Below are 26,105 nucleotides of genomic sequence, written 5' to 3' on the forward strand. Positions count from 1 at the left end.
ACTGAAGAACTGGCTGCTGAAAATGGGGTTTTGTAGTCACATGTGAACAAAAAATTAAAAATCAGTCATTTCAGACAGCAATAGCCATGTCTTAGCTCTATTTTTATATCAATTTAATGGTGTCTTGATAAAAAAGGAATTCATTTCTATCAAAAACATGAACATTTCTGGGTGTGTCCAAACTTTTGAAAGATACTGTATGTGTGTGTATATACTGTACAATAGAATGGTGCCCTACTCCTCAGATACACTTTGGCCTCTGACAAACCCGAACTGGGTTAAGCAGGCTTGAAAGATTAATAAGACTATGTTATTTACAATGTTCTATTTATTAAATCAAATGATACTCTTATTTAGAACGCTTTCCACCATTACATTGGAAAACAGACTTTTTTTTCTTCACATGGCTCTAAAATTAGAACAAGGGCAGGTTAAATGACTTTCTGGGAATTGAACAAGCAACCTTGTGTTTATTTTATTAAATGCCTGTACCCTCTTGTGTGTAGTATCCAGTAGATCAGATGTGCTCTGTCATTTCATTAATCCTCTCTACCTTTACAATCTCACAAACAATCACATCTAAAAGTCTATTATGTGCTATGTATCATAATTGCTCCTCCACAATTTTCACATTTGAGTGCCGGGAATGTATTAAAATATTTACATGAAATCTGAGATCTCCTACTGGCTGGTCACCTGTCTTGTGAGGTGTGGCACACAGTCCCACTGAGGTTGGGAGGTGTTACTTTGTCTAGCTTCCGCCTGTTCATGGCCTCTCCAGAGGAGCTCACAAACAGAGGCAACTATGCTAACAGGAAAGCCATCTGCATGAATAACAGAAAAAAAAGAAGACCTCCTGGTGTGGACCCAGAAAGAGAGATTTTCACAGCAAGAAATAACAAATGGCAGGTGAGAAATAGGGCTGGGGATACATTTACTGTCTTAATCAATAAGATAGATAGATAGATAGATAGATATGAAAGGCACTGTATAATAGATAGATAGATAGATAGATAGATAGATAGATAGATAGATAGATAGATAGATAGATAGATATGAAAGGCACTGTATAATAGATAGATAGATAGATAGATAGATAGATAGATAGATAGATAGATAGATAGATAGATAGATAGATAGATAGATAGATAGATAGATAGATAGATATGAAAGGCACTGTATAATAGATAGATAGATAGATAGATAGATAGATAGATAGATAGATAGATAGATAGATAGATAGATATGAAAGGCACTGTATAATAGATAGATAGATAGATAGATAGATAGATAGATAGATAGATAGATAGATAGATAGATAGATAGATAGATAGATAGATAGATAGATAGATGTGAAACGCACTATATAACAGATAGATAGATGTGAAAGGCACTATATAATAGATAGATAGATAGATAGATAGATAGATAGATAGATAGATAGATAGATAGATAGATAGATAGATAGATAGATAGATATGAAAGGCACTGTATAATAGATAGATAGATAGATAGATAGATAGATAGATAGATAGATAGATAGATAGATAGATAGATAGATAGATAGATATGAAAGGCACTGTATAATAGATAGATAGATAGATAGATAGATAGATAGATAGATAGATAGATAGATAGATAGATAGATAGATAGATAGATAGATAGATATGAAAGGCACTGTATAATAGATAGATAGATAGATAGATAGATAGATAGATAGATAGATAGATAGATAGATAGATAGATAGATAGATAGATAGATATGAAAGGCACTGTATAATAGATAGATAGATAGATAGATAGATAGATAGATAGATAGATAGATAGATAGATAGATAGATAGATAGATAGATATGAAAGGCACTGTATAATAGATAGATAGATAGATAGATAGATAGATAGATAGATAGATAGATAGATAGATAGATAGATAGATAGATAGATGTGAAACGCACTATATAACAGATAGATAGATGTGAAAGGCACTATATAATAGATAGATAGATAGATAGATAGATAGATAGATAGATAGATAGATAGATAGATAGATAGATAGATAGATAGATAGATAGATAGATAGATAGATATGAAAGGCACTGTATAATAGATAGATAGATAGATAGATAGATAGATAGATAGATAGATAGATAGATAGATAGATAGATAGATAGATAGATATGAAAGGCACTGTATAATAGATAGATAGATAGATAGATAGATAGATAGATAGATAGATAGATAGATAGATAGATAGATAGATAGATAGATAGATAGATAGATAGATATGAAAGGCACTGTATAATAGATAGATAGATAGATAGATAGATAGATGTGAAACGCACTATATAACAGATAGATAGATGTGAAAGCCACTATATAATAGATAGATAGATAGATAGATAGATAGATAGATAGATAGATAGATAGATAGATAGATAGATAGATAGATAGATAGATAGATAGATAGATAGATAGATGTGAAACGCACTATATAACAGATAGATAGATGTGAAAGGCACTATATAATAGATAGATAGATAGATAGATAGATAGATAGATAGATAGATAGATAGATAGATAGATAGATAGATAGATAGATAGATAGATAGATAGATAGATAGATAGATATGAAAGGCACTGTATAATAGATAGATAGATAGATAGATAGATAGATAGATAGATAGATAGATAGATAGATAGATAGATAGATAGATAGATAGATAGATAGATAGATAGATATGAAAGGCACTGTATAATAGATAGATAGATAGAGATAGATAGATGTGAAACGCACTATATAACAGATAGATAGATGTGAAAGCCACTATATAATAGATAGATAGATAGATAGATAGATAGATAGATAGATAGATAGATAGATAGATAGATAGATAGATAGATAGATAGATAGATAGATAGATAGATGTACTGAACATAACGAGGATCATGTTTTAAATTTTCACTTACTTTGTCAGCCAGGTGTATCCTCCATCTTCTTTTGGAGATTTATTGACTTTATTACGAACATTAGCTAAGCACCATTATGTGTCTCTGAAGAGGCACACTTACACTGAAAAAAAAAAAATTGCCCATGAGGAAACTTCCACACTTTCAACAACCTTTATTAAAATGGAGGTGGTGGAAGGATTGTACATGCCAAAATCTGTCACAATAAAATAAAATATTGAACTAAAAAAAATGAACACAATTCCTACTTTGGAATGAGCATTGATAGATATAGTTGTATATCGATCATATTTATCATAAAGCATAAAGGCCCTGCATTCAGGGAATTCAATATCAACCTCAGCTTCTCATATTGCAAATGTTCCACAATCCAGGAGCATTTAATTGAAAGTTCAGTGTTAATGAGCTAGTGTATTCACATTGTCCCAAAAGGCCACAAGTGTCACAGAGGTGTTCCCGTAGCAACTAGGCTATGGCATATTATGGATAATCATAATATAGGTGAGGAATATGCACTGATACAGTGTATTGCCGCACCCACCACATGACAAACCACCTCAGGATCCCAAATTAGGACCCAAGTGCAGCCGTGCTATGGGTGACACCTCAGCATCACACCAGTTCAAATGGAATGGAACAGTGGGAGGTTTTTCACAGTGGCTGAAATACCAACCCTGCCACCAACCCCCAAATTTTCCCTTGTAAGTTGGAGGACCTGGATGCAGGTTAACATCATACCCTGGATGGAGCAATTGCAGGTTAAGGGCCTTGCTCAAGGGCCCAATGGAGTGGAATCACTTCTGGTATTTATGGGATTCAAACTGGCAACCTTCCGATTGCCGGCACAGATCTCTAGCCTTAGAGCCAGCACTCCGCCTGTAATCATAACATACAATTGCAAAAACAAAAGTTATCTTTTTAATGTATGGTTAAGTAATAATCAGAGGTAATTAGACTAACAAAATGCCAGAGTAGTAATATTTTCATAGGTTTTAAACCCAATAGCTCAACTAAATGCAAATCTTTTCTCAGTACACACATTATGAAGATAGCTAAACATTACTACTATACATGCACAATACTTAAAACAAATAAAAATAGCATTAATAACTTAAGATAGAGCATCACTGTAAAACAAATAAATACACCCTTCTTAGTTTTACAAATGCACTTTTTGTTATTCAAAATTTACACAAAGTTTGATTTTCTATTTGTTAAACTAAAACCAAATGATTCATGAGTGAACTTAGAGCCAAAATCAAATACAGACTGTCGGAAATTTAAAAAAAAAATAGCTGTCCTTACAAAGCTGATTATTCATTTAAACTTCAAAATGCAGATACTGTTTACTCGCCATTTTAAACCTCATTACATCATTTCTCTTATACTGTATGTCTTTCACAAAGAAAGCCTCAGAGCTAATTTAAATTGCAAACCGATAGGTCACAAACTACACTTAACAATGCAACATTTTTACAATTAGGCCACTAGTTTGATGAACTGCTTTACGTAACAAAACCTGAGGGAGTAGTCATTTAGAGGTGAGAACTCTCTGGCCATTTCCTCATTGGAGGCAGCGCCAAGACTCAGCAGCAAAGTAAAAAAAAAATACATAAGCAAAACCCCTAGACAAAAAAAATGGCACTCAGGATTCACTGAACTTCTGCGGAGAGTACATTAAATCTCATTCATACAGGAAAAGGGAATAGAAAGAGATCAGACTGGAGAATACATCAAGTTATATTACAACTGAACATTTAAAGATTTCATTTTTGAAAACACACTGTAATTCTTTTCCTCTATTCATTTGGCTGGCACCCTTCAATGCCAAATGTGAAATAAAACAAGTAGTGAATGGAAAAGTAGACATATTGTAAGGTACTAAAAGAGTTCAAGTCAGAAACTGCATGAACCGGACAAAGAAAGGTTTAGGTTTAGGTTTAGGTTTAGGTTTATTTGTCATATATAGGTTAACACAGGGTCAACATACAATGAAATGTGTATGACGAGAAAAACAAGTCACTCAGCCTAGATCCAATAAAGCTTAAAAAAAGATTACAAGTTAAAAATAGACAAGTCATATAAAATAAAATGTGTATGTTTTAAAAGAAGTTATAGAGCAATATGAGTTGAATGAGCAGCAAGTACAAATGACAGTTATTGCACAGATAATGTTTTATAAGTGCAGATGCATATTCCATAAAGTGCAGATGCATGTTCCAGTCAGTATTCAGAGTGTGTGCAGGTACAGTTTGTGTGTGAGTAGTGCAATGTAGATGTAATGTAAGTGTGTGTAAGAGTTCAGGTGTTACCGTGAAAAGGCATTTGCATTCTGTTTGATTTCTCCTGTTACTGAAATTTTTGATGCTTAACATCCATCCATCCATTTTCCAACCCACTTTATCCTAACACATATTTTCTAACAAAATCTAACATGAGATAAAGAGCACCTATGTGAACAAGTAACTTTTTAAAGTTTATTTTATTGATCTAATGCAAAGGATTATAAAAAGTGCCACTGTGTGAAAAAGTAACTGCCCCCAATTATAATCAACTTAATTAAGGGGGGTAATTAAAGTCTACTGAATTAATACAGCCAGGCATTAGTACAGCCTGCTCTTCACTTACTTTGATCCTTACCATTAAGTCAAGTTACCAACACAAAGACTCAACAAGCACACAATGCCAAGTTTAAAGGAAAGAGATCAGAGAAAAAAATTGAAGCAGGTGCAGTTGGGTCATTCAGTATGACAATGATCCAATGAACAAAAGCAAGTCCAAAAATGAAAAGTTCAAAAGAAGCAACAACAACATTTATTTCTATAGCACATTTTCATGCAAATAGTGTAGCTCAGAGTGCTTTACAAGAGGAAGAAGGAAAAAAAGAAAAATATAAAAATAAGATTAGGCAATACTAAGTAACTGCGGTGGGTTGGCACCCTGCCTGGGATTGGTTCCTGCCTTGTGCCCTGTGATGGCTGGGATTGGCTCCAGCAGACCCCCGTGACCCTGTGTTCGGATTCAGCGGGTTGGAAAATGGATGGATGAATACTAAGTAACAAAGAATAAAGTAAGGTCCGATGGCCAGGAGGACAGAAAAAACAAAACAAAAAAAACTCCATGGGGCTAGAGAAAACAAATTAAAATCTGCAGGGGTTCTTAAGGCACGAGACCACCCAGCCTCCATTGGGCAAATTAAAATTTTGGTGTTTGTCTCTTCAAAGTCCAGACTTAAATCTAACAGTGGACCTGAGACTGGAAGTTCATTCTTGAAAACCTAACAATATTTTTGAATTAAAGCTGCTCTGCAGCTTTGGGTGGGTCAAAATTCCTCCACAGTAATATGAAACACTGGTATTGTATTACAGAAATGATTTGATTGCTCTCAATGTAAATAATGAGGGCATCTAATTATTTTTTCATACAGTAACCAGTTGGTGTTGGATAACTTTTTCATTCAATAATTGACATACGTTCAAAACATTCCCATAGTGTCAAAAATGTGCAATAATACAGGAAACAGGAAAGGGGCTGATACTTTTTTCGTATTAGTGAAAATCCTGTTACAATAAAAGTATGTGATTTGAAATGATTATAATTAAAATCACACGTGCCCTGCACAAGAATGACAAGCTAATTTCTATTAGATTTTAAACTGCTTCAAAACACAAGGATGTCAGCCCTGTGCTTATTAACAGCTGATTTCTGTGACTGTAAAATGAAGAAATGGGTTAAGAAACTAGATAAGTGGATCAGATTTCATTAATGCACAAATATCTTTACTAAAACCAACTTTTAAAAAAATACAATCAATACAAACAATACAACAGCAGATTGTGCCTAGACTATGTTAAAAATTTGCCACATATCAACAAAGGTAGAGTAAATCAAGAGATGATGAGGTCAGAGCAAGTAGATGATGAACAGATAACAGAAAACAGAAAAGAGCTTAAGAAGCCCTAAGGTGGAAGGCGACAGGTATAAAAACATTCAAATTCATAGAGTATTGTGTGTTAGGAGACACAGAGTTTACAGACGGTGTGCAAAAAAACGAAAAAACAGTAGACATGGTTTGTTGGCTGCATTTGAGAAGGGAAAGTTAGTAACACACGGACAGACCATAGCTGTTCAAACAAGTACACGTCAGCATGAGGGTTTTTCTTTTGGTCCCAAAAACAGCAGGAAGCCACTGGGGACAGCAATGCAAATAAGTAATGGGGATGTAGCAAGAAAAAGAATAAAGCAATTAGGCAGAAGCGTTCCGAATGATCTGGAGACATCAGGTAGAAGTTGCTAGAATACCCACCACTCGGGAGTTGCTGCAATTCCACTTAGAGAGGACAAACGTCAGATTTTATGGGTGTTGTGAAGAAAGAAGCAACAGGACTGAATCAATAAAAAAAATATTTAAGGAGAGTCATTCAAAGTCACCCTGAGATTTCAGGCAGTATCTGATGGTGGGAGGGTGATGTTAGCAATGAAAATGTTTAGACAAGAATCTATGGAGAAGAAAAAGCAGAAACGTTGTACAAGTAACCCGACGTGGACAAGCTACCTTTAAGAGAACTGCTATTCATCCACGAGGCAGATCAATGCTGAAATTAGGTAATTAATGAAAGAAATGTAAAGAAAACATAAGTAGGATAAGTGGTAACTGAAGATATGGATGGATGGATGGATGGATGTTAAGAGCACATAGGCAACTGATGTAGAGGGAAAAGAGAAGAGAACCTAGTAATAAGGCCAACCCGATGAGAGTTGTTAAAGGAAAGATGGCACATTATGCCATAAGACAATGAAAAACTGACCTGGAAGGCAGGACTTAAATGAGTCTTGCATAAAACTTGGGACATCATCTTACAAAAGGAAGAAACTGAATGGGATTGTTAATTATATCCAAAGCTGATGAAAGATCATGAAATGTAAGAACAGAACAAAGCAAAGCAGCTCAATCAATAGCAAACAATAGAAGAGTTGCCATAGTATAATCGCCATACACTGTAGTGCATGATGCAGGTTAAGTCCGAAAGGAAAAAGGAAATAAAAGTGAACTATGCACTTCAGTGTAAATGGCACACAGGACATGCATAGAATGTTCGCACTTGAGGTCAACACATTTAAGAGGTTTTTCTTCCAACTGAGGACCGCATAACCCTTTCTAATGTGAATACCGTAAGCAAAGTATTAAAATGTAATGATTTTTTCAAACATAAGATATCTACAAGAATGAAAATGGTGTTATCACCCTTCAATATTCTATTGCTTGTTCTTTAAAATGCGCTACTATTAAATTTACCAAGCCTAGTCACTGGGTGCTGTTCTATTAGAATGTTCAATGCATTATTGTCAGAGTTCCAGTTACAAAGCAAGGGTAAGTGTTAAGTAGATCATTTTACCTTTTACAAATAACATGAAGGTTTTACTTTACTTTACTTTACTTACAGTACATTGTGATGCTGTCATGCAGAATGCTGAATGGAGCTTTGTATTATGCTGCTGAAATAAGTAACCCAGAATTTCCATTCATAGCTTAATACATTTCATTCTCACATAACAATAAGTAACCAATGAATCATAATTTTGTTGTTGTGGCCTTCCCTTCAAGCTGTAACTCTTTGTTTCTTTCATTCAGCTCACTTCATTTTTCATATGTATGAAGAAAATGCTTGGACACATAATTATCATATTATCTAACATTCTTGACCATCTTAGAAAAGGAAAAGCTGAGAAGTTTTCAGTTAGAACAAAAAAGCTGGCGGTACTTCGTATAAATGAATCCGCAGGTGTCATCAAGAGAACCATCTCTGGGCCCAAAGCACAGAGATACAACCCCAGGTAAGACAAACAAATGAATTAGTAGTTTATTTAAAAGTCATACTGATAAGGACTGTGGGGCAATTCTTCATAGTATACTGAATAGTGAAGGTTCAGGTATTAACACAAACTTCACAAGTTCAATTTTGTTTATAGAGCAAGAAGATCTAATGTACTCTTAAAGCAGTGTGCGAATGTGTAAACTTGAGTTACTGCATATTGCAGTATGTGTCGGATTTTATAGTTCTAGTACATACATTGAAAAATATATGCTTAATTCTGTAAACCTTTGGAATCTGTAAGGTACATTGGACAAAAATGTCAGTTATCCATCCATGACTTTACTTTTCATATCATTTGGCAGGGGCAGCTTCCTGTGGCAAAAAACAAATTACAGTGGACCAGATTTACTTTTCCCTAGCAACTAATTTCAGCTTTCACAACAGGAAATATCCTGGTTGCTTGGTTAAACTAAATAATAAGAAAAATTAAAATACTCTTTTTACTAAAAATACTCTTTTTCTGCTTTATCTCTCAAATTTTAAAAATATGTTCTAAATTTACCCAATATTGAGTATGGGTATATGTGTGTTATTGTTGGATTGGCACTAAAATTTGAAACTTGGCATTGATACCAGCTTTCAGATCTCAGTACCCGTTACCAAAAAAGTACCGAGGCAAACATTGGCCACCCCTCTAGCCTCACAGCAGCCTGCCTGCTCTTCCATACAGTAATGTGCCTCTGTTACTTGAATGCACTCCACAAATCAATATTTAGTCTTTAGCACATTTACATTAATATACTTATGTTTGGAGAGATGTGATTCAGACAACTGAACATGAGGTGCTTCAAAACTACCATTTACTTCCATCCATCCATTTTCCAACCTGCTGAATCCGAACACAGGGTCACGGGGGTCTGCTGGAGCCAATCCCAGCCAACACAGGGCACAAGGCAGGAACCAATCCCGGGCAGGGTGCCAACCCACCGCAGGACACACACAAACACACCCACACACCAAGCACACACTAGGGCCAATTTAGAATCGCCAATCCACCTAACCAGCATGTCTTTGGACTGTGGGAGGAAACCGGAGCGCCAGGAGGAAACCCACGCAGACACGGGGAGAACATGCAAACTCCACGCAGGGTGGACCCGGGAAGCGAACCCAGGTCCCCAGGTCTCCCAACTGCGAGGCAGCAGCGCTACCCACTGCGCCACCGTGCCGCCCACCATTTACTTTCATTACCAAAATTAACAAAATGTAAATGTCAGTACCATACCATTTTAAGAATAGTTTTTTTCAGTACTTTTTCAGGATTGGACTACCACATAACCCTACTGTGTGTGTGTGTGTGTGTTATTTTATTTCATTTTTATTTTTACTGTTATATTGTACTACGTTGGGTTGGCACCCTGCCTGGGATTGGTTCCCTGCCTTGTGCCCTGTGTTGGCTGGGATTGGCTCCAGCAGACCCCCGTGACCCTGTGTTCGGATTCAGCGGGTTGGAAAATGGATGGATGGATGGATGTTATACTGTATTGAGGATTACTTGCGTTCTGTTCTGTGTATTGTATTGTATTGACCCCCTTCTTTTTGACACCCACTGCACGCCCAACCTACCTGGAAAGGGGTCTCTCTTTGAACTGCCTTTCCCAAGGTTTCTTCCATTTTTATCCCTACAAGGTTTTTTTTGGGGAGTTTTTCCATGTCTTCTTAGAGAGTCAAGGCTGGGGGGCTGTCAAGAGGCAGGGCCTGTTAAAGCCCATTGCAGCACTTCTTGTGTGATTTTGGGCTATACAAATATAAATTGTATTGCATTGTATTGTATGTGCAGTGAAGCCCCATCCAAGATTTATTCCTGCTATGCACTCAGTGCTGAATGGCCTGAGCAACACTAATCTGAACTAAGTGTGTTCAAAATGGATGAATGGATGGAAGAACTTCCTTCTAAGAACTAATACCAGAAACATTTTGTACAACACATGACCAGTGCTGAATCTAATGAGAAGTAAAGAAAATACAGTTAAAAAATTAGCTTGCTGACATCTTCAGAAAATGAGAGATAAAAGTGCACAGCAATAAAAAAATAATTTAGTTTAAAATTTATCAGCTTTCCTGTTCTGGCTACTGGCATGTGACACTGAAGAAGCACAAAAATACGAACCCTTAAACATATTATCATACTATCTATTGAATCTAGAAACACATGAACTAAAAAAGTAAATACATAAATACTGTAAATCAGTCAGCAAATACATAGCACAAAAATGAGCACTCAAACCTGCTGTTGTATTTCCTGGTATAATATTTTTCATTTACACAAAAACACTGAGCTTGACATTATGAAAATGAAATTTAAACATTTTTCTCAAGAGTGTTTTAATTGGCCACCTACTTTTTATTTTAAGCTGAAAATGGATGGAGTTTACAAGTTAAGAAATAGAATATGAAAGTTACTATTAGAAACAAAGAATGCTGAAATTGCTAATTACTGTGAATTTAGTGTCTGAAATGAGTTTTAATTCTAATACAATTCTGAATTTCCTTACCATCTCCTAAACCTCTGAGGCAAATATTGGGAGTGAATTTCTTTAAATTATCATTACAGAGTATACATGGGAAGTGAGGGCAAACAGCAGAGGTTTCCGAAGTCCGTTTAATGTGAGGTTTCCCTGCTTGAGAAGAAGAGGCTTTTCTGTGAGTAAAGATACAATTTCCTGTATTAAATATATTTATTCAAATGGGTTTGAATACAAGAAACTGAAGTTAGGTACAGATTTATGTCTATCGGTCAAAACTGTTACTGAATTAACATGCTTAGGTGTTTTAGGCACAGTGTGGGTTCTCCACATGTTTGATAGCTGATATAATTATGGCGACACTCGGATAGTTTAGGGTTGCTATTTGCATTGGTTGCAGGGCAACTGTTAACATTGTTGATTAACTTGTTAAAGATGACTTCGGAACAATACTGTGGGTCTGCTGGTATGATTATCTATATATATAATTCACTAAGGCAGCCAACCATGGCAGGCAAGACGCAAGACAGAACCAGAACTCATAGAGCCCCGCCTACCAACAATTTACTAAGCAGCCGTGCGCGCCGATGATTTCCGCACGTGTTCAGTCTCTCTCCCTGCATTCCCTGTGCAGCGAGCGAGCGAGCCAGATTGGGAGAGAGAGAGCGACACACACAGGCGTGCGAGAGAGACACACACATACAGGCGCGCGAGAGAGAGACACACACACAGGCATGTGAGAGAGAGACACACACACACACACAGGCGCGCAAGATCGTGGCAGGCAAGACGCAAGACAGAGCCCCACCCACCAACAATTCACTAAGCAGCCGTGCATGCCGATGATTTCCGCACATGTTCAGTCTCTCCCTGTGCATTCCCTTTGCAGCGAGCGAGCGAACCAGAGAGAGAGAGAGAGCGACACACACAGGCGCACAAGAGAGACACACACACACAGGTGCGCGCGAGAGAGACATACATACACAGGCGCGCGAGAGAGAGACACACACAAAGGTCCGCGAGAGAGAGACACACATACACAGGCACGCGAGAGAGAGACACACACACAAAGGCATGCGAGAGAGACACACACACACACAGGCGCGTGAGAGAGACACACACGCGAGAGAGTGGGGGCTGGACGCATAAGGCAGAGAAGGCAGTTTACGAATGCACCGGGCTTGATTTTGTTTTCACTTCTGTTTACAGCGATCGGTTCGTAGCATGCATTGTTGCAATGTAACTTTTCTTGGTGGTTTATTCAATTATTAGCCAACCCGCGGCGAAGCATACGCCGCATAATTATGTATTGATGGGTGAACACTTCCTGAATGACACAGTTGTCCAAATGGGGTGGGTTTGTGGATACCACTGTGAGTGAATGAAAAGATAGACCTCTGGAGAGAGCAACATACAATTGTCCGTGACTGAAAGCGGGATCGTCTGTGACGATGGAGGCCACGCTGGTGAAAGTTACTTCATCGGTAGGGATAAGTTTCAGCACTTGTTCATTAAGGTGTAGCGAGTCTTCGTTGTTGAAGCTTAATATAACTTGCGTACTGAGTTGCACATGTTCCTGCAGGCATACCAGTAAGTGAATGAAAAGATGGAACTCTGGAGAGAGCAACATACAACTGTCCGTGACTGAAAACTGGTTTTGGCAGATACATGCACATCTTTTTGAAAGTTTGGCCCTGTGCCTTATTAATTGTCATCGCAAAGGCAAATCTAACAGGAAATTGTCTTTGTGTTAAAGTAAAAGGCAAATTACCCGCGACAAACAAACTGTTTTACACGCTGCATACCAACCTGCGGCGTATACTACGCTGCATAATAACGCCGCTTTTTTAATGTTTTTTAAGCAGAGGGAAAAAAATTAACCTTTGCAAAATCCGTAATGCTGCTTTCAGTAAGTACAATGCACATGCGTTTAAGTTGTCGGCCACTGTTTGCCAGCCGTCTTTTCTGGTTTGGGCTGCTTTTGCAGTGTTACCGCTTGTGCATATTAAATCTTGAAATCCTTCGAGTAAATAATTAACTAACTAACATCCACCCACCCTGCTTGTGTGAAAAAACTCGTTCTTTCATCATTTTGTTGCAGCCTATCAAAGACTTGCTGATCATGTTTTCTAGACTCAATATACTGTACATTGGCTTTTCGCTCAGCGCGGGGGCGCGCATGCATCTCAGATTATTACATCCTGCTAGACTAACCTGCTACACGGCTGTGTTTGAAAAACCAACTTATCCCTGATGAGTTTCACTGGCATTAATGATTAGGAATCTGGTTAGAACAAAACCCTGCATCCACAGGGGTTCACCAGGATCGAGTTTGGGAAACACTGCTGAACACAGATGAAACCGACTCAGGTGAGGAGTTGGGGCGGGCAAAGTGGTTGCAGCTATTGATTATTCAGTGTTGTTTGCCTGGGTGTCTGATTTGCTCGACGGGATCATAAATAAAAGGAAAACAATGTGAAGGCAATGTCACAGGTGATCCTGTGGTATAGCGGGTCCACAGCTCCCCTTCAAAAGGCCATTTTTAAATAAATAATCATCGCACTTACAGCGTAGTGAGGAGCGTGGAAGTGTGGCTGAAACGGTTTCTGGGTGGAGTCGTGCTGCGGGCATTTCTCCCCTGTGCAGTGTGCAAGCGAGTGAGGAGAGAGAGAAAGCCGGTAGGTTAGAGTGAGCGAGAGCAGGCTCGAAGGCAATGTGTTCCTGTGGTATAGCGGGTCCATAGCTCCCCTTCAAAAGGCCATTTTTAATCAGGCGACTGACAGTAGTGGAGTCAGGCACAGAGAAGGTCAGCTGCTGAGAGAGCGTCTCGACTGCTGCAGGGCCTGCATCAGTGAAGCAGGTGAGATGCTAATGAAAAAGAGGCACAGGGCTTATTGGTTTTTAAAGACTGCTTCCTTCATTGTCTTTTAACCTCCGTTTTAAAGGATTGTTTTAAGGATCCCATGGGATAACCCTCGCAAACTGTTTTACACGCTGCATACAGCCATTCACATCTGCGAGAAACATGCCTCTATGAACAGTCAACGTGGCTCAGAGGTGCATGTGGACTGTAGCACAGACGAACATAAATGACGGTGTGTTTTCCGAGGCATCGCGTCAGAGTTGGTGGGCGTGGCTCTGCGAGTTGTTGTCGTATCCAATGGTCTTACAGTTGGTGGGCGTGGCTGTCTTGCGTGCTTTCCATGGGTGTCTACTTGTCGGCGGCTTAGTGAATTATATATATAGATGGATTTTTCAAATGTTCATTTTTTTCCCTGTGCTTAAAACTCATTTAAAAAGTGTTTTTAGCCAGCGGTTCGTAGCGCTATAGCGTGAACTATTGCAGTGTTAAGTTAAGTCTGTTGTTCAAGGTTTCCTCTGTGTTATTCAATGTTTTTACATTCAGTTTACTATTACGCTGTGCATTCTATGGTATAATCTTCTATCTATATATATAATTCACTAAGGCAGCCAACCATGGCAGGCAAGATGCAAAACAGAGCCAGTTTTCAGTCACGGACAATTGTATGTTGCTCTCTCCAGAGTTCCATCTTTTCATTCACTCACAGTCGTATCCTCAAACCCACCCCATTTGGACAACTGTGTCTTTCAGGAAGTGTTCACACATTAATAAATAATTATGCGGCGTATGCTACGCTGCGGGTTGGCTAGTAGTTTTAATTTCAGCAATATTGAAGATACCAATTAAGATAAAGTCCAAAATAAAGATTACCATGCTTGTGATGTTCTTTCAATAGTTAGTTACTGTTTTTGTGCCGTAAAAAACGATAAAGAAGTTCATAAAAGTCTTCAGTTCAGTTTAAATGACCTAAATTTTAAACATAACACCTACAAATTACACAACAACCAGCATCTATGACAGGTAAGCATCTCAAATCCATTGGGGCTGAAGACTCTTTTGAGTTTTCACCTGGATGAGATTTAATGAGGGCAAACTTCCAAACATGACTCATTTAGGTGTGTTATAGGAACTGTTGCTTGTTTTATTGCTATGGTGCAAAAGTTGATGAAGGTGTTATAAAATGAATGGATGGGCTCTCTTTGACTACCACTTTGCTGATTATCCAATCGTGTTTGGTCTGACAATGCTGTAGACCTACAACTACCCACACTGCCATTAAGATGGCCAAAGAATTTATAATATCTGGATATTGATTGATATTCTTAATCACTGAAATAAGTGGTTTAGGTAATGTTATTACAACAAGCTGAAATGAACAGTTTAATTCTGGATGCTGCCACATTCGAAAAGTGTGGGACTACACAACATGCTTTTGGAGCTGGCTAGATCAGTATGGTTTTTGAGTCATAACCTAGAAAATGACTCAGTTTTCTCATGATCTATTCTATTTCAAGAATACTTTATTTCACAAGGTAATATGAAATCAATATTCACAAAATGTGGTTAATATATTTTTAAGAAATATTTTAAACCAGCAGTTGCAACATTTGTAAAGGGCAGTGAAAAATGAAGTCATTTGGGCAGACCTGTCATCTAGAGAGACATAAGGTGCTGCCAGGCCATTATTTCCTGTATGCAATCATTTATGTGTTTATTGAAAAACAGATACTGGGGCAAGGATGTCAAATATTGCATAAAACAAATTAAAGTTATGCTGCAGACACATTATTCAAGAAAATATCAGTAATATTCAGATAATAAGCTGTTATCTACAAAATGAACTAAAGCTTGTATTATGACCAGGGTTTATTTCTTTGTTTCTAGTCTCCCACACGTTTCATACTACTTATGCTCTTACTAAGGATTCTGACCCCCAAGCCAAGCAATCGAATGCCACCCACTAATAAAGTTTTCTGGGGCAACACTGTAACTAATATGCTTGTCCGTCTATATCCAGCAATCCATCAGCAGTCTTTTAGAGTTATTTCAGTTGAAAATAGGCCATTATACTTTCATAATTATTTTAAAGGTTTAAAAAACACAGCCTAAGAAAGCTTCTTCTTTACTCTTCTTTGTCAATATACTAAATGATTTTAAGTTAAAATTCAAGATGTTAGCAGAAGGTTGCAGATTTGAATAGTTAAATGAAAACGATAGTTTTATGGAAGGGTGACTGTCACAATTCAGCAGTTCTCAATCTCTTAGCACTGTGCTCCTCTGCATTACACATCTTCACATTTACCATGTACAGTGCTGTGAAAAAGTATTTGCCCCTTCCTTATTTCCTCTATTTTTGCTTTATCTTCAAACAAATGTACGATAATACAAAAGGCAACCTGTGTAAATACAATGCATTTTTCAAATCTACAATTTCAATCTACAAAATAAATTTGAAGAGGTGATAAAACAAAAAGAAAAAGTCATAAATTAATTTGGAGCAAGCCTTTTGAGACTTTCATATTCCAGATTTTGAGTTGGCAGTGTATCATTGCACATTTATCTCTTTTTTTTTCTTACAGAATAACACAATCAAAACATGCAAATACAACATCTTGACGTTCCTGCCTCTAAACTTGTTTGAACAATTCCAGAGAGTTGCCAACTTCTATTTTCTCCTTATTGTCATTCTGCAGGTCAGTTTTTTCCAGTACAATTGATTCTAATCCAAAGGAGTGTGATGTCCAGTAATGCTTTTGTAGTTTAAAAATATATTGGATAGCACCTTCACAATTTAGCAATGCACAACCTGCATAATCATTATTTAGGTTGTGATGACTTAATCATGATATTTACTTAATTGCTGAAGTAATTAACAATTCATATTGTACTGTAAAATGTGGCAACATGTACACAAAGTATTTTTATTTAATATTTGTACCTTTCAAGCAAATATTAGGATACCATTACCAAAGTATGCAAGTAACGCATGTACTTTAGTGTAAAATTTAGTAAGTAAATTGACATGCAACTGGCTTCAGCACAAAAATGCTCAAAATTTTAATTAAAAAGCAGTGTGGTGAGTCAGTGAAAGAGTTAAAAAGAAATGCATGTGCTAGGGGATCGGTTGTAGCATGTACAGTATGTATGGCCAGTGATCCACAAAGGTACCTTCTTGATGGAAGATCCTAAGGTTATCACCCTGAACACTTCTTCTTCTTTCAGCTGCTCCAGTTAGTGGTTGACACAGCGGATCATCTTCTTCCATATCTTTCTGTCCTCTGCATCTTGTTCTATTACACCCACCACCTGCATGTCCTCTCTCCTCACCACATCCATAAACCTTCTCTTAGGCCTTCCTCTTTTCCTCTTCCCTGGCAGCTCTATCCTTAACATCCTTATCCCAATATACCCAGCATCTCTCCTCTGCACATGTCCAAACCAACGCAATCTCGCCTCTCTGATTTTGTCTGCCAACTGTCTAACTTTAGCTGACCCTCTAATGTCTTCATTTCTAATCCTATCCATCCTCGTCACACCCAGTGCAAACCTCCAGCTCTGTCTCCTACTTTCTGTTCAACGCACAGTCTCTAACCCATATAATATAGCTGTTCTTACTACCGTCCTGTAGACCTTCCCTTTCATTCTTGCTGATACCCTTCTGTCACAAATCACTCCTGACACTCTTCTCCACCCATTCCACCCTGCCTGCACTCTCTTTTTCACTTCTGTTCCACAATCCCCATTACTCTGAATTGTTGATCCCAAGTATTTAAACTCATCCACCTTCACCAGCTCTACTCCCTGCATCCTTACCATTCCTCTGACCTCCCTCTCATTTACACACATGTATTCTGTCTTATTCTTACTGACCTTCATTCCTCTCCTCTCTAGAGCAAAAATCCAACTCTCCAAGGTCTCCTCAACCTGCTCCCTACTCTCGCTACAGATCACAATGTCACCAGCAAACATCATAGTCCAAGGGGACTCCTGTCTAATCTTGTCTGTCAACCTGTCCATCACGCATATAAGAAAGGACTCAGAGCTGATCCCTGATGTAATCCCACCTCCACCTTAAACACATCCATCACTCCTACCGCAGACCTACCCACTGTCACACTTCCCTCGTACATATCCTGTACAACTCTTACATACTTCTCTGCCACTCCCGACTTCCTCATACAATACCACAGCTCTTCTCGAGGCACCCTGTCATATGCTTTCTCCAGGTCCACAATGATGCAAAACAACTCCTTCTGGCCATCTCTATACTTCTCCATCAACACCCTCAAAGCAAACATTGCATCTGTGGTGCTCTTTCCTGGCATGAAACCATACTGCTGCTCACTAATCATCACCTCACTTCTTAACCGAGCCTCCACTACTCTTTTCCATAACTTCATGCGGTGGCTCATCAATTTTATCCCCCTGTAGTATACAACAGTCCTGCAGATCCCCCTTATTCCTAAATATCGGCACCAGTACTCTTCTTTTCCACTCCTTAGGCATCCTCTCACTTTCCAAGATTCCATTAAACAATCTGGTTATAAACTCCACTGCCATCTCTCCTAAACACCTCCATGCTTCCACAGGTATATCATCTGGATCAACAGCTTTTCCATTCTTCATCCTTTTCATAGCTGTCCTTACTTCCTCCTTGCTAATCCATTGCACTTCCTGATTTACTATCTACACATCATCCATCCTTCTCTCTCTCTCATTCTCTTCATTCATCAGCCTCTCAAAGTACTCTTTCCATCTTCTCAACACACTCTCTTCACTTGTGAGTGTGTTTCCATCTTTATCCTTTATCACCCTAACCTGCTGCACATCTTTCCCAGCTCGGTTCTTCTGTCTAGCCCATCGGTCCTTTTCTCCCTCCTTAGTGTCCAACCTCTCATACAACTCATCATACGCCTTTTCTTTAGCCTTTGCCACCTCTCTCTTCACCATGCGCCTTATCTCCTTGTACTCTTGTCTACTTTCTGCATCTCTCTGACTATCCCACTTCTTCTTCACCATCTTCTTCCTCTGTATACTCTCCTGTACTTCCCCATTCCACCACCAAGTTTCCTTTTCGTCCTTCCTCTCTCCAGATGTCATACCAAGCACCCTTCTTGCTGTCACTCTTTCTACTTCTGCTGCAGTTGCCCAACTATCTGGTAACTCTTCACTGCCACCCTGTGCCTGTCTCACCTCCTCCCTAAACTCAACCTTGCAGTCTTCCTTTTTCAACTTCCACCATTTGATCCTTTGCTCTTCCCTCCCTCTCCTCCTCCTCTTCTTGATCTCCAATGTCATCCTGCAGACCACCATCCTATGTTGCCTAGCTGCACTTTCCCCTGCCACCACTTTGCAGTCTTTAATCTCCTTCAGATTGACTCTTCTGCATAGGATATAATCTACCTGTGTACATCTTCATCCACTCTTGTACGTACGTCGCCCTATGTTCCTCCCTCTTCTTAAAATACGTATTCACCACAGCCATGCCCATCCTTTTTGCAAAATCCACTATCCTTTGACCTTCTTCATTCCTCTCCTTTATACCATATCTACCCATCACCTCCTCATCTCCTCTGTTCCCTTCACCAACATGTCCATTGAAATCCGTTCCAATCACCACTTTCTGTCCCTTGGGTACACTGTTCATCACTTAATCCAACTCACTCCAGAAATCTTCTTTCTCATCCATCGAACTCCCAACTTGTGGGGCATATGCACTAATAACATTCATCATCACACCTTTAGTTTCCATCTTTTAATCATTACTTTGTCTGACACTCTTTTCAACTCCAAAACACTCTTGACATACTGCTCCTTTAGAATAACCCCTACCCCATTTCTCCTCCCATCCACATCATGATAGAACAATTTGAATCCACCTCCGATCCACCTGGCCTTACTCCTCTTCCATTTAGTCTCTTGCACGCACAATATATCAACCTTCCTTCTCTCCATTATATCGGGTAACTCTGTTCCCATACCAGTCATACTGCCAACATTCAAAGTTCCCACCCTCAGCATCCCTTATCTACGATGGAGCGTTCGATCAGAAGGAAATATGAAGATGGTTTTAAATTAAAAGTTGTTGAAATGGCAAAAGACATTGGTAACTACACTGCTGCAACAAAATTCGATGTGTCTGAGAAACTGGTGTGAGACTAAAGGAAGCAAGAAGATGTAAACAAAATGTTAAGTGTCGTATTTTTGAACAGGTGTAGTCAGGGTCTGGTGTTATGATCAATTTTTCGGGTTTCAAGACCCAACTTATACATAAGTATATACGGTAGTTACTCTGGTGATTGTGGTTTTTAATTAAAGTACTTGCTCCCAGCCTGACCCATCTTATTACCAACCAAAGATTGCTTCTCTTTACTTACTGGATATTAATGTCATCCTCAGTGAGAAGGACACCTTCAGTAGGGACCAACCAGCAAAGAGAACTCTGTATACTGCTTCTGCATGTGAAGATAATACCACAATAGCAATCTTTTCTGATGACATCAAGAACTCTGTATTGGAGCAGTTTGCTGTTTTCCTGAAAGCCAAGAGCAGCAAATTCATAATATTAATGGTGTAATGAAGGAACGAAAGAAAATCAACATGGAATTACGCACTTTGTGGACATCAGTTAACTTACGTGACTAGCAAGTTAAAATTAAAGAGATTCAAATTACTGTTTTAACTTTAAACTTAATTGACTTACAGGACAGGAGTAGGAGAAATAATATTTTCAAACTGATGCTCAAGGAGAACATGGAAGATAGAATATCAGGTGGATTTCCTGAAGAAGCTGTGGTCTGCTGTATTCTCACACATTTAAGACTTTTCACATATCAACAAAAAATATCATGGAGAGCTCACCAATAGTAATGCCAATCAATCTGATTATGAAAATTCACACTTATGCCAACTACAAGGCTTAATTGCCATCATAACTACATGCTTGGTGACTACTACCCTCGCGCTAGTTATGTCCATAGTGATTACAATGGCCGGAGAAGTGGAGTTGCAGTCCTTACCTCTGTAACCCACTCACCTCAACCTCATGAATGCCTCCAGTAAAGTCATCTTTGCTAGAATTGTGGACATTATAGCAAACACTAAACCTGCCTTGAATAGCTTGGATGCACCTTTTGTTTTCTCTGTTATTATTAAGCTATATTATCACAAATCTGGAATGACTGATCCTTTCTCTCTTGTCAATGAGGTTTTTTTTCATAAAGTTATTTAATCAAGTGGGATGATTCAGGAGATGAGCCTTTTATACTTTGGGTGCGGCAGATGACCTATGGCTCTTGTGCCAAACTGTCAACTGCTTGTTGCCCCATATAGCCAGGGTTCTTGTTTTTCACAATCAATTTAGCATACATGTTGAATATTGTTAACTTTTGGCCGATTTTAACTTTTTTGAGTTATTTTATGTTTCTAGCTGGTTTGGAGGACCAGGGGCCTCATACATAATGCCATGTGTAGAATTCACAGTAAAACATGGCGTATGGACAAAAGCGGAAGCCAACTTCCACGTTCTTCCGCTCCATAAATCCCGGTCAGCGTGAAAAGTAATGCACGTGCACGCACCTGCCGCCACTCCCCAAATCCTCCCAGAATTACACCTCTTTGAATGTGCAAATCAATATAAATAGCCCTTAAGCTCAGCGTTCTGTAAAAAGACAATGGAAAAAGCACAGGGGAAAATGGAAGAAGTTCAGCGAATACCAAGTGGAGGCAAGGACAAACGTAATATTTGTTGGTTTTAACAGTGGTATAAACAACAAAAGGAAGTTGATCGAGTGACATAGAGTGTCAGAGAAACTTGAAAGTTCAAGTTCACAAAGTCGCACAGTGCCCGAAATAAAAAAGAAGTTATCAGATATCAAAGTCCCCATGAAAAGGAGAGTCGTAGCCCACCGTCTGAGTGTTCTGTGGAAGCTTATTAGGGTACAGAGAAAAGACAAAAAATAGGCATACAGTGGAAAAAAAAAGCTAGAAACATCATTAATCTTGAAATTTCCACTTTAATCACGTAGTTTATTTTGTCACTAAAGTAGAACATCATAAACTTCATCTTAAAATTGTTAAATTTACTATTTTCTTAAATACCATCGTAACTAAAGTAGCACCTTAAATGCTTTGTATTGTATGTGTTCTTCTATGTGCTCTATGTGTGTGAATCACTACGTGCTTCTTAAACGAGCTTTCTCTTCCTCCGACAGGACACAAAATCCATTACATTCATGATATTACAGCTCTTGAATCAATTAAATACTGAGATGTATACTTGATATAATTTTCATGATGATAAGAATTAAAGTATGTTATTAAACATGGGAACATGGTGGAGCAGTGATAGTGATGCGCTGGCGCCCCATCCAGATTGTTCCTGCCTCATGCGAGATGCTTGGTGCGTCGTGCACGACCTTTGATGAAATAATTTATTGCAGCAGTACTGTCTCTTTCAAACGTATTAATCCCAAATTCCTGTCCTTCCTTTTCTTTCTCTAAGTACCCAATCGCCACACAATCAGCTCTGTAATAGATGTCAAGCCATCTGTAATCTTAGAACGCCGATTCTTCAAAACGTTTAAAGAACATTGAAATATCTTCGTAGTACATGTTTAATTATTTTATCCGTCTATCCATCCAGTGTCGCGCCAGTCCCAGCAAGAATACAGCGCGAGGCAGGAACAATCTCTGAACTGGGCGCCAGATCATCACTAGCGCTGCAACACTGTGTCCTCACATGTTTAATTATTAACAATATTGATTATTTAAATGATATTAAAATTGTATCTGTATAATGTAAAAAACGTGTTTTTCTGCATTTCATCTTAAAAATGATATCGTCATCATATGTAAATACGTGCTTTATAAAGTAGCTCAGGTTGTGCAATATTATAACTGTATCGTAAGTTTACAGTGAGGTAATTGTACTTATAGGTACAAACAGTTCTACAAGGAGCACTTGATGGACTGATTGAGTGCATTTACAGCTCTTGGGACGAAACTGTTTCTAAACCGCGAGGTCCCTACAGGAAAGGCTTTGAAGCGTTTGACATATGGGAGCAGTTCAAATAGCGCATGGCTGAGGGAGGCAGCGTGTGCTTGATGCTGTATACTGATAATTCTCTTTCTGATCAGCTGCTGTAGAGCTGTGATTTCACACTCAGATACAGTGATATAAATACTCCGAGTGGTGCAGTGAGAGTAATGTGGAAAAAGATGATCCGCTGTGGCAACCCCTAACGGGAGCAGCTGAAAGAACAAGAAGAAGGTGCAGTGAGAGTAACAACGTTAAAGCAGCGATGGTCTTTGAAGTAGTTTGCCCATTCCGTGGACCATTATATTGTTACAGATGAATTACAATCAGATGCCTTAAAATAATAAACAATATGTGGTTAATTTCAGTGTATTTGATAAAGCCACGTCAGGGATGTGGATCTAAAAAAAGAAAGGGAAACCACACTGGAACAAAAGCACTGCTTTGATGCTGGGTGCCACCAGTTTGCAAAACCGAGCGGAGAACTTGCGTATGCCAGGGTATGAGCTACTGTGGAAATGTGCGTGGCTGTATGCCAAGTTTAGTTTTTATATATTGCTGATTGCGTACACACTGTTTATACATGAGGCCCCACGTGAGTGTTATTGGAATTAAATTCACTTCTCCTTTAACATGGCAAGTTTGAAATCAACTACACAAGGACTTCTCATTATATATCTAGCACGAACCCAGCATGTTATGGTTTATCCAGGGTTTTATCGCTGGCTAACATAAATTATTGTTTTATGTGTTCTTTTGATGGTTTGAATATATTTTATATATTATTTGTTGAATACTATTTTGTTTATCTGTTTTGTTTCAGTGATTAGTTATATACCCTGCCTCCTTAAAATTGTATTTCAAGGGGTGGTGATGCCATAACATACAACTGGAGTCTTGCCCCCTGTCTATAAAATCCCAGGCAGTACTTCATGTCCTCCAAACTGGCATTGTGTTTTTGAGGATTTATTTATTTATTTTTGTTTATTCTTTGACCTTTTTTGCTCTCATTTTAAATTAGTGATTTCTGTTTTGTGGATTTGGGTTTACTGGCCTTTTACACACACCTTTGTGGCTTTGCTTTTGTTATTTTTGTATATGAATATTTTTTAAATAATATTTCATTGTTTTTCTAAAGAGACAAGAGTATTTTACAGTTTCTCTCCCTCTTACGGTAATACTGATTTGTGAAAGTGAAAGGAATATGTTCCTGCTGGGTTTCCCCTTTTCAAGGCTGTGTAGGCTGAAGCCTACTTTAAAGTCAGGGGGAAAGCCCTCTTTCAAAAGTAGGTGTCACGCCTGGGTTTACATTTGGGAAGATTGGGTCTCCATTTTGGCTTTTTTGGATCCAACTCCTCAAGTAGTTCATTAGCTTTTTTATCTTTTAAAATCCTTATTGTACCATGTTAGGGATTAGTTTGAACTATCCAATTATAGACAAATTGATTGATGGAGCTCACTTCAGATCCTAAAGGCTAAATCAAAAGATAAGCTGAATTTAATGTATTTTGAAATTAATTACCTCTCACCGCTCACAGCCAGACAGTGTGTGGCAACCTGTTAATGTGTACCATGTCCTTTTTTGCACAATATGCTTATATTTTTTGTTATATGGAAAAAGATGATCCACTGTGGCAAGCACTAACGGGAGTTGCCAAAAGAAGAAGAAAAAGCTGATAGTTAATGTTATATGGTACATTATGAGAGGTGATTTAATGTTACTCCCATATTGAGGTGGATATCATTATAAAAAACATTATGTAAGGAAAACTGTGAACTTAAATTACATGGATGTGAGTGAGCAGGATTTCATCCATGAGTGACTCCTGCATCGCATTTGCCATTGTTGAAACCATAGTCTCTTAACTCCCTATGACACATAGGCCTAAGGATGCTGGTTTGAAACTTTATACATGAATATACCTCTTTGTTGTATACATTTGCAGAGTGTGCCAGCCATCTCTACTCTTCCATGGTACACAACAATGCTTCCCCTGTTGACTGTGCTGTTTGTAAGGGCTGCCAAAGACATCTCTGATGACTTGGTGAGTGCACATTGACAAGATTGCTTTATTCTACAAGCTCAAGTGGAGCACTACATTAAATTTGAATCTTCTATAGACAGGTACCCTAATAATAATAAATTCAAGAATAGTAATACGTCTAAGAATTTAAAGAGTGTCATTTAAAAAGTTTAAACTTAAAAAGTATAATTTCAGGTAGATGGGCACTGGATGGGTGGCACGGTGGCACAGAGGGTAGCGCTGCTGCCTCGCAGTTAGGAGACCCGGGTTCGCTTCCCGGGTCCTCCCTGCGTGGAGTTTGCATGTTCTCCCCGTGTCTGCGTGGGTTTCCTCCGGGCGCTCCGGTTTCCTCCCACAGTCCAAAGACATGCAGGTTAGGTGGATTGGCGATTCTAAATTGTCCCTGGTGTGTGTGCTTGGTGTGTGTGTGTGCCCTGTGGTGGGCTGGCGCCCTGCCCGGGGGTTTGTTTCCTGCCTTGCGCCCTGTGTTGGCTGGGATTGGCTCCAGCAGACCCCCGTGACCCTGTAGTCAGGATATAGCGGGTTGGATAATGGATGGATGGATGGATGGGCACTGGATTCTCTCTCTAGTCTGATGAGAAACACTGGTTAATTTCATTGCTTGATATTGATTCTTAAAGGCACGCCGCAGAAGTGACAAAGAAATCAACACCAGGCCTTGTGATATCCTCCAAGGAGGAAGGTATATGAGCCAGATTTCACCTTTTCCATTTCAAATTTAGGAGAGTATTTTATTTGAAACATCTAACAACCATATTTCTTTAGCTTTAAGGCTGAACAATGGAGACATATCCATGTAGGAGATATTGTACGCATAAGAAAAGACCAAATCATTCCGGTAAGTGTTAGACATG

The 26,105-nt window shown here is 38.5% G+C and overlaps 1 protein-coding gene across 2 annotated transcripts in view; it reads left to right on the plus strand.

The window, feature by feature from the left end:
* Positions 1–738: 738 nt before the first annotated feature.
* The window catches only part of atp8b3 (ATPase phospholipid transporting 8B3), a 74,298-nt gene continuing 48,931 nt past the window's right edge, over positions 739–26,105 (plus strand). For both annotated transcript variants that reach the window (XR_007936529.1, XM_028816446.2), the window contains exons 1-7: positions 739–909; positions 8,681–8,803; positions 11,396–11,484; positions 16,749–16,862; positions 25,153–25,251; positions 25,872–25,933; positions 26,017–26,089. Coding sequence is in view for 1 of the 2 variants with exons in the window: in XM_028816446.2 (XP_028672279.2) it covers positions 8,740–8,803; positions 11,396–11,484; positions 16,749–16,862; positions 25,153–25,251; positions 25,872–25,933; positions 26,017–26,089 (501 nt within the window). In the remaining variant the exon portion in view is untranslated. The remainder of the gene's footprint in view (positions 910–8,680; positions 8,804–11,395; positions 11,485–16,748; positions 16,863–25,152; positions 25,252–25,871; positions 25,934–26,016; positions 26,090–26,105) is intronic.

The sequence above is a fragment of the Erpetoichthys calabaricus genome, chromosome 12, assembly GCF_900747795.2.
Source record: "Erpetoichthys calabaricus chromosome 12, fErpCal1.3, whole genome shotgun sequence".
NCBI lineage: Eukaryota > Metazoa > Chordata > Cladistia > Polypteriformes > Polypteridae > Erpetoichthys > Erpetoichthys calabaricus.